Here is a 14,258-nt window from a genome sequence, read left to right as displayed (position 1 = left end):
GCAAACCCCCTTCAACGATCCAACTATCACATACCTCTAGCTAATGCCCTCAGCCCTCCCAGAAAAGCAGCTCTGTGCAAAGCTGCACTGTTGAGATTTTTTAGAAGTGCATATCATCCCCACTCTATAGATCAAGGATTCAGATATCTCAGGAATGACTGCTTACAGTGTGGAGGTTTAAGTTTTCCCATGCCCATAGATGACCTCTGCCCATCTCTGAATAAATATATATATCCAGACACAAGAATTCCACATCATGCACCTTATTCCATCAAAGCCATGTCTAGGCAACAAGGCAGCAGTGAACTCTCCAGAGTCACACCCAATTAGCCACTGTAAACCTGAGCTTGACCAGAAGGCAGGGATTCTGGCTTGAGAGGAAAGGTAGCTTGAAAGGAACAGCAAATTCTTAAACTTTGCAGATAGTCATGAGGGCTTTGAAAGGCAGCATGGCCAAATTTAAGCAGAATTTCTGTGAGTGGAGCTAGGAGAGGATGGAAATGGTCAAGTTCTCCAAGAAACAAAGCAAGCATCAGTGTGCAAGAGGTGTTTTCCTCAATGACAAGACACTGACACTGTGTCTTGATCCCCTGATAACACAGCTCAAGAGACTGTGTAGACCTGAAACCCACCAGAAATTGTCCCTTTTAAGGATCTCAAAGAGCAGTGCAATCTCCTTTCTGGTTATTTAAATGAATCCTGGCAGCTGCAAGTAAACAGGTGTTTAAAGCTCTCTGCTTGATTGCCCTCTTCCCTGCCTTCACCCAGACATCCACCCAAAGGAGGTGCCTTTGTGCTCTGCCTTCTGAAGGCACTCTGCGAGTCAGTGGGCCAGAGCAAGATTAGAACACCCGGCTCCTCGTTGCAGCGCTGCTCCGTTTTCAAAGGGCTCACAACTCGTCCAACTCCTTTCCCTCCTAGCCCTGTGGTTAGAGCGTGCAAGAGCTTTGCTGAGCATGTGAAACCATGACTAGACAAATGCAGTGGGAAGTTTTGCATTCAGAGCGCCGCTCCTCCTCTGCCAAACAAGGAGAGCAGGTTAAGCCCAGCCGCCCTCTCCTGACGCCCTGCACAGCTGTGAGCAGCAGCCTGAGAACGGCGCTCGCACACACCCTGTCTGCACCCAGGGCGCACGCCGGGGACACCGGCACGGCAGGCCAGAGGTGTCCAGCTGTGACGCCTGCACGAGGGAAACTGAGGCACCTCTTAGCGTGCCCAGGGGCCAGGGAGGAGGGCGTCTGAGCAGGGTTAAAGCTAGCCACAAACCCGCTTCCTCTGACCAGCACCAGCAGTGTCACTCCACGATGACACTGCGCAGACACATCACCACACTGTGCCACAGACGGTCCGCTTGGACAACCGAACATCCTTCAAAGGAGTTAAAGGCAAGCGGCTCCTCACCCAGAGGATATGCAAGTGTACTCCAGAAAAGGAGCAAAGCCACCTAACCCTCTTAACCTTTTGTGAAATGGAACATCATCAGGAAGCTCCTCTTTGGGACAGCCTACGTAAGGACAAGGCAACACTCTACAAAGCTGTCACTCCCTCAACCCAGTGAATACAAACACAGCCCAAGCCGTGGCAATCTCTCTCATGCCTCAATGCCTATGGCCAAGAGCTCAGCTGAACCCCAGCAGGCAGCCCAGCCAAGAGCCTCATCAGAATATGCCCACAGCAAAACACAGCACGCTGCTCCTTTAGGCTTCATCCTGAGCAGCTCCTTTGGTGCTCTAAGTGCCAGTAAACCCTGCAGTGCCACAGAAAGGAGACATGGAAACCAACCGAACCATGTCAGCAGCTCCAGGAGAGACCTGCCCCCCGTCCTGCCTTGGCAAGGGAAGGCAGCAGCCCAAGTCAAGACCTTGGTGCATGGCCACCCTCCTGCCAAAGGATGGAGGACGCAAAAGTACCGCTATCCAAACTATGCATACGCTTAAGCATCCAGTAAACCAGGCTGATCTCTGATCCGGCAAGCCTGCTGGAATAATGAGTATCCTGTGAATACATAATGTGCTGAAGTTGTCATTGTGTGAAGTAAGTCCATGGTTTGTCTGGGAGCCGAGCAATGCTGAGTCTACTGCTGCTTCCTGTTGCTTGTCCTGTATTAGCATTATTTTTGGATAGGCCCCATTATGTTCTGTAATCCTCACTGCAGTCAGTATGGCCACACTATTGTTCTTGGTTAATATTAGCAGTCAATGCCTCTGTCTGGGTGGCCGGACTACAATGTATTCCAATCATAAAACTAGCATGCATTAACGGGACAATGTACTGGGCTCAGGGGGGAGACTTGGGGTCTTCCCTCCACCCCTTCTTTAAAAAAAAGGTACAAAAAAGTATAGTAGCTTCTTTTCTCCCCCTTCCCCCTCCCTCTTTTTTAGCTAATGATTTCAAGTGATCTCAGCCAGCAGGGTGCTTCATACAACAGCAGCATTTTAATCAGCACCTTATCTAGTTACGGAGTTATTTTCTCACGGAGCCCCACTTGTCAAAGAGCAGCAGATAGGCCAAAATGTCAACGGTTGCTTTCAACCTTCCCCAACAAGCAGATTACCTGCCCTTATCAGTCCCCCTACCTGTTTAAAGCATCCCACTGATAATTAAATGCACCAGTTACAAAAGGGTGGCAAGGTTAATAGACAGAATACCTAGTAGCCAGCCAAGCAAAACAGTCAGGTTCACATGGAGCAAGCCTGAACAAGAAGCCTTTCTACTTATTTACCTAAGTGCCTAAGAACTGGGTTGAGCTGGTAAAGGACTCTGGATGTTTGACTATTTACAAACCACTTTAACCACTTCTATCCACTTTTTGCAGTTTCTTCTGAACACTACAAGAATAATGAGTGTAATTTATGCTGCAGAATAGTGACCACAGAACCATGAGCTCCACAGACTAACAAGAAACAAATGCAACAGCTTCTAGTTTTGACATCTTTCCTTGTGTTAAGACACAGGGGTTATGAGTTAAATTATTAGAACTGAGTCAATTAACATATTAAACTTATGTCCATCTAGAGAAATTCAAAGGCAAGCTTAGTTTCAGTTTTCAAAACCAATCCTGTCATTTGTGTTATCTACAGAGATACCTCTCCTTATCTACAGAGAAGTACTTTTAAGAACTGTAGCTTAAGGCTTTTGCTTTGCAGGGCATCCCAACTGCATTAGGAGTGAAGCTGGAACAAACAGCTGAGAGCCAATTCCCCAGCTCTAGAGCTGACTCCTACTCCAGCCTCCAGCCCACTGGGAAGCAGTGTTTCCTTGAGGGAACTGCAACTTTCAGTATAAAGCATCGATTTTATGCAATTCCTTTTCAGCCACGCTGACTTCCAGCTGCATAAACAAGCTGACAGCGCTGGATGTGTGTAGCCTGAGAAAGTTTAGGAATAAGCTTCAGTGTCAAGCCCAATCCAGCTGCCACTGAAGTTAAACTGGAGCAGGCCTTTATTATAACAAGAACAAAAATTCTAGGAGCAGGCAAGATGAGGATTTATTTTTAGACATATTATGTTAATACAGTCAAATGGTTTTACCATGAAGGTGAAGCTCTGAACTGGCTGGAACATTAAAAAACTCTTTAAACATGTAAGAAGTCCAAAACCTCTGAATGGCTGCATCACTTCTCTCTAGTCCTGGGAAAAAAACAGCCCTGTGATGCTAATTATGCTTCAGATGTCACTTAATACTCCCAGCTCTGTTCTGAATAGTAATCCTAAGCAAAACATTACACTTTGAGTGCTAAGATTTATTCTTATATTATTAATCAACAATAAATGACAGAGTATGGATTTAATTAATATGCATCTTGCTATTATAAAAATTTCTTCTGATCTGCCCATGCTCCAAGATGACTTTTTGTTCAAGAAAAGCTTGAACTATAATCTAGCATTTGCTTCTATAAGTTTTCAAGAAGTTAACTGGAAGGAGAGAAGAAACAAAATCAAAAGCCAAATTTTAGTCTTATGACTGTGACATACTGGGCTTAAAAGAAAAAAAAGCAGATGAGCGTACTGATATTTTTTCTCAGATTCAAAAGGCTGTTATTTTAAATATCAGCTGCCGATTAGTATTTTGGACGCCTTGCATCGAGAGAGGGAATAAGTTCACAAAGCTTAAAAAACACTAAAGCTCTTTTACGATGTCTCTGTAGCCACAGAGAGCAATGCCTACCCAGAAAACATATTTTACATTTTCAGGAATCAGGACCACTAAGATTTTACATTAAAAAGGGGCTATTTTATTTTTTTAAGGTTGACTATTTTTATCTTAAAGTTGAAATAAGATGTTCAAAACTCTTTTAAATTTTATTTTATGCTAAACTCACTGAGATGCTGGAGGGTTTTTTTCCACCTCAGTAGTTTCCTGGTGTGTTGGTGCAATTGGCCCCAATATTAAATAATTACAAGGAGCATAATTTTGGGATAAACAAGCTGTTTGAAATTGGAGCTATGCATACCAAAGGAATTGCCAAGTTTGACCTCTTACTCAGTCTCGCCAAACCCCCAGAAGATCTTTCTTTACATAAAAGCAAAGTGTACTGTTAAGTTTTGCTTGGTTAATTGATGCTCAGCTCCCTCAAGGTGCAGCACCCATCATACTTGGGCTTCTTTAAGAAAGGCCAGAGGTTTGATTCATGTGAGAGAAGAGCATGTGTGTGCCTCGGAACCAGACTTGTTCAGACAGAGCACCTGGACAAGTGGAACATGGAAACGCTTTTGTTCCGGACCTTTTTATACGGCTTCATAAAGCCAAGCTTGCCTGTCAAGAAAGTCAGTGAAGTCTCAAAATGAATGTAAGAAGCAAGCCCTGGTGCATTTTAGTTTTTTTAATCATCAACACTATTGTTTCAATGCACTGAAGAATTACCAGCTACTGCAGGGGCAGCTTTCTGATCCACTCCAGCTCCTTTATGCTGGGCTGCTGCCCTGTTTCCTAGCAACTTACTCAAACCTCCCATCACTTAAATTAATTTATGGCCCACCGTCTCCACACCCATTACTCACAGGGGAACGTATCAAAACTGACAAGAGCAAACCCCATAAGTTATTAATAAGACTCTGACACTTCGAATCTACATTACAACTGCAAGCTCCCTCTAACAATACTTTTAAAGCACCCCATTCTCTGCCCTTCCTCTCCTGCATGATGAATAAAGGCCTCTAATGCAATGCAACTATTTTTCACAAATGGCATAAGGGGGCAGCTTGACATGGGAAGAGGCTTTTTCTTTTTAATTTTTTTTTAAGTAGTCAAGGCAACAAGACTTCTGAATGTTACTACTGACTCAAGCTGGAACATCCAAGAAAAGGCTCCCTCAGAGTAGAACACAATCCAGAGAAGGGCATGAATTTTCAAGTGCAGTATGATTAACATTTTGGTCTGGCTCTTATTACCTCTACTATAATTTTCAGCTGAATGTATTCAAAGATCCCCTCTCGTGACCAGCCACATGAGTAAATGCAATGCTAATCTCAAGCTCTTACTGAAGTCAACAGTATTCAGCCACCTAAAGAGTTTTTTAAGTTCTGAAATTTCAGCGTCAGATTAGAGCTGACTAAATTAAGTTTACTGCTTTATCCGTAGAGCTTTGAAAATGCCTGAAATGATTTGTGTACACAATTTTAGTACAAATAAGAGCTTTGCCACATTAGATATTCTTTTGTTCAAATGCCATTTGGAAGTCACAATGGCTAGCATAAAAGCTGTGTCCTGTGGACGCTAAAGCTGGGAAGCAGGCTTGATAATTGCACAGGGACTATCATCAGCATCTCAAAAAGTGCATTTCTGCCTGGGAAAATGCAAGAGCTTATTCCAAAATTCCAGGCTTATGAACCAAGCGTCTCAAGTTGTTGAGTTTTACCCATTTCAAAGGTTGCACTGGAGTTTTGCTGCTGCTGCTCCAGGATTCCAGTGCTGAATGAGATTCAGCAGGACAATAGAAGCATTTCTTTTACTAAGATGCAGGCAAGCTTAAGAGACTTCTCCCAGGGTCCCCACCCCCCAAACCCACCCGCTACACACAGATTTCCCTTCCCAACCCTATGAAGAGAGAGGCTGCTAGAAGGAACGTGTTTAGTTTTCACACCATTTTTATATGCATACCTATAGATTCAAGACAGTCAGATTACTGGGAGCTAGATTAAAAAAATCCTCGATGTACCTGACTTCTCTGACAAAAGTCAAAATCTGCAACACAAGCACTGCAGCCATTGGCAGAGCTTCAAATACCTCAGATTTTTACAAAGCCCTTTATCCCTTTGATGGCATATTTGATAACAGTTTTATCTCATTTCATGTTAGGGGAAAAAAAAAGAAGAGAAAGAAAAGGGAAAGAAATAAAGGACAGACTTGTACTTCCAACAGAGAATACTTTTGTTAACTCTGCTATTGTACTCTGTAATACTATCTCCTTAAGAACGGAGAGTTAATTCGTGCCCTGTGCCTCTGAGCCCCCGCGGTTCCCCAGTCCGGCTGAGAGCAGAGGCAGGTAGGAGGCAGCACAGGACGCCTCAAGAGCGCACGGCTGCCTGCAGCCCTTGGCGGCAGGACCTCAGAGCGGGTGTCTGCACAAGGAATGCTTTGGGGCGGGCTTGCCTCCCCCCAGACAAAGCCCAGGCCCTCCCAGCAACCAGTCCTTATCCATAGACCACGGAGGGCCAAGCTTCGGAGGGCCCAGGCACGCTTCCACCTCGCCAGCAGCGATAGTGGCAGAGAATAGGAAATGAGATTCACCCCTCCCCTGCATGCACATTCAGCGCCCTCCTCCCCTCCCAAAAATGACCTTAGGCATCTAGGTTAGGATGACTGGATTTACAAAACTGCTGAGCATCAACATACCCCAAGGCAGTTGGTAGGAAATTGTCTGCTCAGCGCCTTTGGAGAAGGGGTGTGTGTGGCAGGGGGAAACAGTTTTGTTTCCTAGGTGATCTCAAAATACAAGTTTTAGGAGCAGAAATTTGGGAGCGCTCGAGAGCCAGACAGGAGCCCCCCAGTGCACGCAGCACTGCCAGGCACAAAAGCCACGCACCTCCTGCCACCCGAGGCCAGGCACCGTCCATGTCACACATCCCGGGCCCTGAGCCGGCCTCTCTGGGGCTGGCCTGCACCATGGGCCTTCGGGAAAGATGCTCCTCGCTTTCTCTGCCGGGAGCTGAGGGCTCCTCTGCACAGCTGGCCGTCAAAGCCTCAACCCTCCTGAGCACCCCACAAGAAACAAGCAGCAGCGATGTCTCAGTGCTTTTTACAGCCAACAACAAAGCAGGATCACCGACGAAGGAAGGGGTCCCCCATCCTCCATCTCTCTGCTCTGAGGGGCTGACCAGTATTTACTAGAGTGGACAAGGTGGAAAAGTGCCTGGCCAAAAGCTCCACCTCCTTCAGCCACCGAGTTTTGCACCCAACTAGAGAGAAGCCAGAATCTCTGGACCACACAGGGCAGGTAGGCAGGAAAAGGTGTGCTTTGGGGAGGAGTGGGTGAAGTGCACCAAAAGCTAAAGCTTTTCTCAGTCTTCAGTCTCTGGAGTCCACGAGCACCTCCAAACACAGCCAGCTTCCCAGGGAAGCTGGCAACTACTGCACCCAGAAGAGCAACAGCAGCTCCCATCCACAGCGAGCAGAGCAGTGAGATTTCCCCCTGGGAGAAGCAGGAAGCCTTCCCAAACACGCTCCGGGGAAGGAGGCCAGCTATGACACACACTTTTCACACGGGATCCCTCTACAGCCCCTAACCCACTGCTCTTCTGGCTTAAGCCCAAGACTTCACTGGTTAAGAGAAAAAAAAAAGAAAAAAAATGAACTTCTGACCTTCTAAGTCTCAAGAGACTTATTCATGCTGTAAAGTGCAGAGATACTGGGTTTGCTTCCCTGACCCATTTAGATCCCCCTCACTGCACATCTGACTTTCAAATTTAACAGGCTGTGCATTGTGAGCCCCAGGGAACAAAAACAAAAACACCACTACATTTTACTCATTTCTGTGCTGCGGATTCCCGACGCTCTTGCCAAGATGCCTGCTCCCTCCCAAATCCTGCTCCCTCTTCCCCTGGCACAAGAAGTTAGAGCTCAGCTCACTAAGGACCATCTCAAGCATCATCCAACAGAGCCAGAGCAGCTCAAGCAACTCACCGGCCAGGCGAAGCTGAAGGGGATAACGATCCGGTTCTTTTCATTATTCCGGTTGTACTTTAAATTGAAGGTATTTCCTCCGATGACAGGAGTGGATTTGGATCCGAAGCTGCAAGGACCGCCAGCAGTGACCCGCGATTGATACTCCTTCAGACAAACTTTAAAATAGGTGTCACACTCGTCTCTGGTGCATTTTTTATCTCCTGGGTTTCGGGTGCCATCGCAGCAATTTCCATTTTGCAGTTCACCATTCACATTTTGCATGGATAAGATCTCCAACTCGAACTGTCCCGACGCTAAAGTCACCTGTTAATCCCAAGAAAGAACCGAAGGAAAAAAAAAAAAAAACAAAACAAACGAACAACAAAAAAAAAAGAAACAAGAGACAGACAGTTACCTAACTTTTTTTCCCCAAACACAATGTACAACAACTCTGAAGACAGGAAAAAGTAATTTTAAGTGTGCTTTCAAGAAGCACATGCATAATGTTAAAAATAAAGCTAACCACTCCAAGCTTTCCCGTATCAGACATCCATGAGAAGGGCTCATAAATCAGCCCAACTAAATAACGCCATTAATGCCAAAAAACAACCTTAAGTGCCAGCTCCGAAAAAACAGCGCGAGGAAGGCTTCCAAGCGGTTAGGAAATAAAACTAAACTAAACCAAGAGTGCAACACGCGAGGAGCAAACCAGCAAAACGAAGTAGCTCATACTGCAGCGCCTGGAAAGGCACCCGGCCACCCCTGTGCCTCCTCCGGGGTGCAGCTGAGCAGGGCACGGCCGGAGCTGCCCAGCTGACACTCAGACCCCGCTCATTAATCACCCCGGCAGCGCTGCTAATAAGTTGATTAAAAAAAAATAGGTATTTAAAAAAAGAAAAAGAAAAGGGGAAAAAAGTGATTTTGGGGGGAAAATTAAAGCGGTTTGCAGTAATCGCGTTTCTCGTTGCCAGGAATTAAGCCTCGCTGCAAGGCGCACTCCCGCGTTGGCCACCTCCAGAGAGAAGCGAGGGCAGCAGCTCCGCTCCGGCCGGAGGAGCCGTGCAGGGGCGCCCTGCGGGATCTCCCGGAGCCCTGTCCCCAGGCCCCGCGGAGGCCGTGCCCGGTACGTACCTGGGCCCGCAGCGCCAGGAGCAGGGTGAGGAGGATGGAGCACGCCGCCGCGGCTGCCCGCCGGGGCGCACGCATGCCGCCGCCGCCGCGCTGCCCGCCCGCCCGCCTGCAGCGCCGCCGCCGCCGCCGCTCGCTCCGGGTCGGGACGGGACGGGACGGGGAGGGCCAGGAGGGAGGAGGAGGAGGAGAAGAAGGAGGAGGCGGAGGAGCTGGTGGAGGAGGAGGAGGCGCCGCTGCTGCTGCCGCCGCTGCCGCCGCCCCGCTCTAATATACCGCGGCGCACCCGCGCCGGACAACGCCGCTTTTCAAGCGCTTTCAATAGCGCCCCGCTCTTCAATGCAAAGCAGCCCGGCCTCCTTTTATCCGCCTTATTCTCTCGCCTCCCCTCTTTTCTTTCCCTTTTCTTTTCTCTCTCTCTCTCCTTTTTTTTTTTCTTTTTGTTTTATTATGGCGATTATTATCCCAGTCCTTTTATTTCTTGCGGCGGAGCCCCTGGCCCCCCCGAGACACACGCACGCACGCACACTCACTCTCACTCACATTCACACACACACACGCACATGCAGCACACGCACCGCCCCGCAGCCGCCCGCCCGTCTGGGAGCGCCGCCGCCGCTCCGCTTCATCTAGCCCAGGGCGGCAGGCGCATGCGCCCATCCATATGCATGAGGGGGACAGCAGGAGGAGGGCGCGGAGGAGGGGAATGGCACGGGCCGGCAGGTACCGGTGGGAGGAGGCGGCGGCGGCGGCGGACATGGAGGGAGCTGCGGCTCGGCGGCTCCCCCGCCCGAGGGAGGCGGCGCGCCCCGGCCGCCCCGAGGGTCCGTCCCTGGGGAAGCGCCGCTCCGCAGGTGCTTCCAGCGCGACCTGGAGCAGGAGGAGCCGCGCTGCGGCGGCCCCGGCGCTCCCTCAGCGGCGCTCGCGGCCTAGGGCTTTTCCCGCCCCGCCGCTCGCTGAGGGGACGCGCGGGTCCTGCCCGCCCGGGAGCCGCAGCCCGTTCCTCCGCGCCTCCTCGGCGCCGGTGGAAGGAAGAACAAAGCACGAAGCATTTTGGGGGACACTTTTTGCGGTGTGAAACCTTTGCCCTGGTACTGGCCGGCGGCGGCCGCCCGCCCTTCCCGGCCCTCGGCAGCTGAGGCGGGGCGGGCCGCGGGCGCTGCCGGAGCGGCCCGGCGCGGCCGGCCCGCGACTCTCAGGTAGCCCCGGCCGGCCGCTGTCCTTAGGGAAGCGGAGGTGGCAGTCGCCACCGTGCGACTCGTGCCCGCCTCGACACGAGGTCGCGGCGCCGAGGGCCTCCCGCGCTCCAAGTGGGAGGAAAGATCCCTCAGCTGATCAGTACCGGTAGCACAGTGCTGGCAGAGTGCCGAGACCATCAGGGACCCTGTGCCCGCGCTGCAGAGGCTCATCCCAGTTTTCAGGTGGGTGCTGGTGTTGTTCTGCCACACATCCTTTGAGGAGCAAGGTCCAGAGCCACACAGCCAGGTGATTTACTTAAAGGACTCCCTGACACAGGTTACTGAGAAGCCCAAAAGTTTGCACAGTAGCAAAAAGAGTTCAGACTGGTTCCCAGAGGAAGAGGCACACATCAAAGGGCATTGAACAAAAAAAGAAAACCCAAAAAACCCCCACCCCTAGCTTTGTCTCTGGTTTGGGAAGTCCCTGGGCTGCGGGTCTAGAAGTTGGGTGACTGTGCTGGGAACTCACTGCATCACTGTCCCTTTCTTCCTGAGGCACTGGCGACAGGAACTTGGCCTACATGACGTTCGGTCTGACCCAGAACAGCTATTCTTATGTCCCGATCTATTCCACCCTGGTCTAACGCAGTAGATGTGTGAATGTCTATTTTATACACTAGAGTCAGTGGTACAGAGGAAAACAAGATTTCTAACCTAATTTTATATCCTTTGTTTTCATTTCCTATGGCAAAAGCAAAGTGCCTGTTGTTTGCTGTGGTGAGGTCTGTCCCATTATAGGGTGCCCCAGGCTGGAAAGCTGATGGTATTTGGGCCCCTCACCTTAGAACTGTGCTCAGACTTCACCTGACTCCTGCAGATCCTGTTCCCATCGGTGAGTTCACGGCTTAGATCACACTCTGGTGATTTTGGCACGCCTGTGAGGTGCGCAGGTGCTGGATGCTCCTTCCAGCCTCGCTCAGCCCCCAGGTTCCAGCAGTGTTGGTTGTACCTCACTGGATTCATTAACTTTTCAAAGGCTGGTAAACCATCATGGTGTTTAATCTGCAACGTGGCTGCAGTTTGGTGATACCAGTGCCTCTCTTCTTTTTCCCCAGTGCGTGTTGGTTAGCTTCCACAGCCTGGTTAAATGTTATTCATTCCCAAGTGCCACACATCTGCTCCTCTGGGCCTTTAAACACCCTGCTGCTGCTGGTATGCTCCATATCTTTAGGGCAGGTCTGGAGTTGGCCTTTCTGTAAAAGGTTACTCCACCTGTTTGACTCCAGTGTTTAGGAAATCCAGAGGTCTCTTTCCCACAGTGCTTGTGACTCAGCAGTGTCGCTGCCCTCAAACAGAATTACTTGTCCAACAACTTAAAATGCTTTGCAAGCATTAATGAATTAAGTCTCCCAGTGTCTTGAGATGGAGGGTATTAGTGATAGGTAAAGCAAGGCAGAGCATGAATCATGTGCAGAAGCGCATTGCAAACCCTCTCCCTTGCAGCCCTGAAAGAAATGTTGACCTCATGGAAGTCAGCAGTAAAACCCCCCTAAACTTATTTAATCTAGAATTTTCCCCATGGAGTCCCACCTCTTGCTTTTTTTCCTCCGGGCTGTCAAGAGCCCAGAGACCCAGTGGCCCCCTTGAGCACTGCACAGGTGCCTGCAGCCCCTGCACAGCACAGCCTGCAGCCACTGCACAGGTGCCTGCAGCCACTGCACAACTGCCTGCAGCCCGAGCATCTTTTCAGGATGCTCCTTTCACTAGGGCCACAGCAACGTGCAAACTGCTGTGTGTGCACAGGGCCTGCACTGCAGTTGCTTGGAGCAGCCCGGGACCGGTGCACATCAAATCCCTGCTGCAAGGCTCTGCCTGCACGTCTCATGAGGTGTGGAGCCGACGTGCCTTCCTCTGTAGCTGCTGAAGAACTTTTCAGCGTCTGGCACTGGCTTTTTACATTGCGTAAAGTTACTTCCTGCTAATCTTCCTATTCCGACGTAATTAGATCACATCCACATTAGAAGCCCTTACAGACATGGAGTGTGCCAAAGCCCAGCGTTACAGGCAGTGCTTCAATTCAGGCTTTGGGCCTGGATCAGCTCCCTAATATAGAGCTGTTCATTGAGGCCACTGGGAGATTGCCCAGGACTTCGGTGGGACCAGGATCACAGCCTTTAGAGGGAGTGTCTGGCCTACGAGGGTCAGGTGTCGTGAAGTCAATTCTTTGTGTGAGGAAAGTTGTAATTTCCTTTTAAAGCTCAGTGACTCATGGAGCCATGGCTGTGAACAATCCCACAGGATTTCCTTAGATTTGTGATACCTGAAGGTAAGCTTGGAATGGCGCCCCTGGAAAAGTTCTTCGTTCAGGGACCTGATGCATCTCATTTTTGAGTCGGTGACTAAACTTTTGTTTACTACTGTAATGTAGATCAAGACAGTTGCATAATCATAGGGCACTGACACTGCATCAGCCTTCAATAAACTAGTTGAAGGACTACCAGAAAAGAATCTGTTGACATGTGGAATCTGTGGTCATAAAGAATTCATAAAGCTCAATGACCTCTTTTCACAGCAAATGAAGAGGCTAAAGGAGCCCTTTGTTCCTCCAGATTTTTATAAAAAGTAGTTTTGCTCCTTGAAATTAGCCAATAAAATAAATTTGCTGCAGTGTTAGATGTAAGCCTGGACAAGCTGAGTGGAAGAGTGAAATTTCATCCACTCGGCTAATCCTTTATCTAGGAGTTAAGCTTCCCTGTTGCAAGGAGAGGTACGTATCGGCACAGTCAATCACGGATGAGTGAGCTTTTAGATAAGGCCTTTCCTATAATACACCCACAACGCTTGATTTTCCTCTGGCGGTGGTGGCAGTGACCTGCCCACTTGGGCGAGTGTCGCGGAGCAGAGATAGGGACCGCGCCGCGCCGCTCGGCTGACACGCGTTTCGGAGCAACACATTCCAGCAGATGAACCCATCTGCACAGTTGAGTGATCTAAACTTAGAAGGCTAATTTCTCTAATTACAAAGTGAGACTGAACTCCTGTAAAGCTTTTCATCACCTGAGTGGAATGGGAATTGCGCTTCCATAATCATTTAAAGCTTAGAAACTAATTAGGAAGCGTTTTGTGGGGAAGCCACACCCGGTGTTAGACTATTTCACAAATGGAGCAGGGGAGAGAACTACCACTGATGAGAAAGTTGAGCAAGTGGCGGAGGTTAGAGAAAGAGCACGGTCTACCCAGCGCTGAAGAGTGCATTCCCACTTCCATGAAAGCTTCAGTTCTCCCCAGTCAGGCAATTTCTTGAAGCTGTGTCTTCAGACAAGCTTTCCAAATGTGACAAAAGATTTTGGAGAAGGAGATGCTCTGGGAACCAGAGCCCCAAATCCAGTTTGCTGTCACAAGCCCTTACTTTCCCTTACTTTCCCTTACTTTCCCGTTTGCCTGGAGTGCTGCTTAAGACAACTAAAATTTAGAAGCTGCACTGTGTTAATTGTGCATGTGCATTTTGTCACTGTGAAATTCCCGCCTTAGTTTTTTCTGTATGTTAGAAGTGTTTCATTCCGCAGAATGAAAGTGAGGCACGAAGTCTATTTCAGAGGATACTCCGAGAACAATTTAATTAAAAAAAAAAAAAAGATGCTGGGGTACTCAGAAATTACTGCAGTGAGAACCAGTAAAGTCCCTGAAAGAGTTAAAGTTGTTGTACCAAAAAATACGTCTGTTATAGAGCCTTTATGTTTTATCCAGCTGTAATTAAGGGAATCCATAACATTATTGCTTTCTGCCACAGCTTAAAATTGAGACCTTACTCCATTCCAGAGAATAGTGCTGTTTTTCCTTCAGTTTCCT

At 48.9% G+C, this 14,258-nt stretch overlaps 1 protein-coding gene across 1 annotated transcript in view; it reads right to left on the bottom strand.

Annotated features, from left to right (window-relative positions):
- The window catches only part of JAG1 (jagged canonical Notch ligand 1), a 34,821-nt gene extending 25,512 nt beyond the window's left edge, over nucleotides 1-9,309 (bottom strand). Inside the window, exons 1-2 of the mRNA XM_054290117.1 lie at nucleotides 9,235-9,309; nucleotides 8,122-8,427 (exon numbers count right to left, since the gene is read on the bottom strand). Of these exons, the coding sequence (XP_054146092.1) occupies nucleotides 8,122-8,427; nucleotides 9,235-9,309 (381 nt within the window). The remainder of the gene's footprint in view (nucleotides 1-8,121; nucleotides 8,428-9,234) is intronic.
- Between the last annotated feature and the right edge of the window lie 4,949 nt (nucleotides 9,310-14,258).

Source organism: Melozone crissalis, unplaced genomic scaffold (assembly GCF_028551555.1).
Source record: "Melozone crissalis strain CALT ecotype California unplaced genomic scaffold, PUWL_Pcris_2 ptg000081l_1, whole genome shotgun sequence".
Lineage (NCBI taxonomy): Eukaryota > Metazoa > Chordata > Aves > Passeriformes > Passerellidae > Melozone > Melozone crissalis.
The sequence above is the reverse complement of the archived record's forward strand: the minus strand, read 5'-3'. Positions and strand labels throughout refer to the sequence as shown.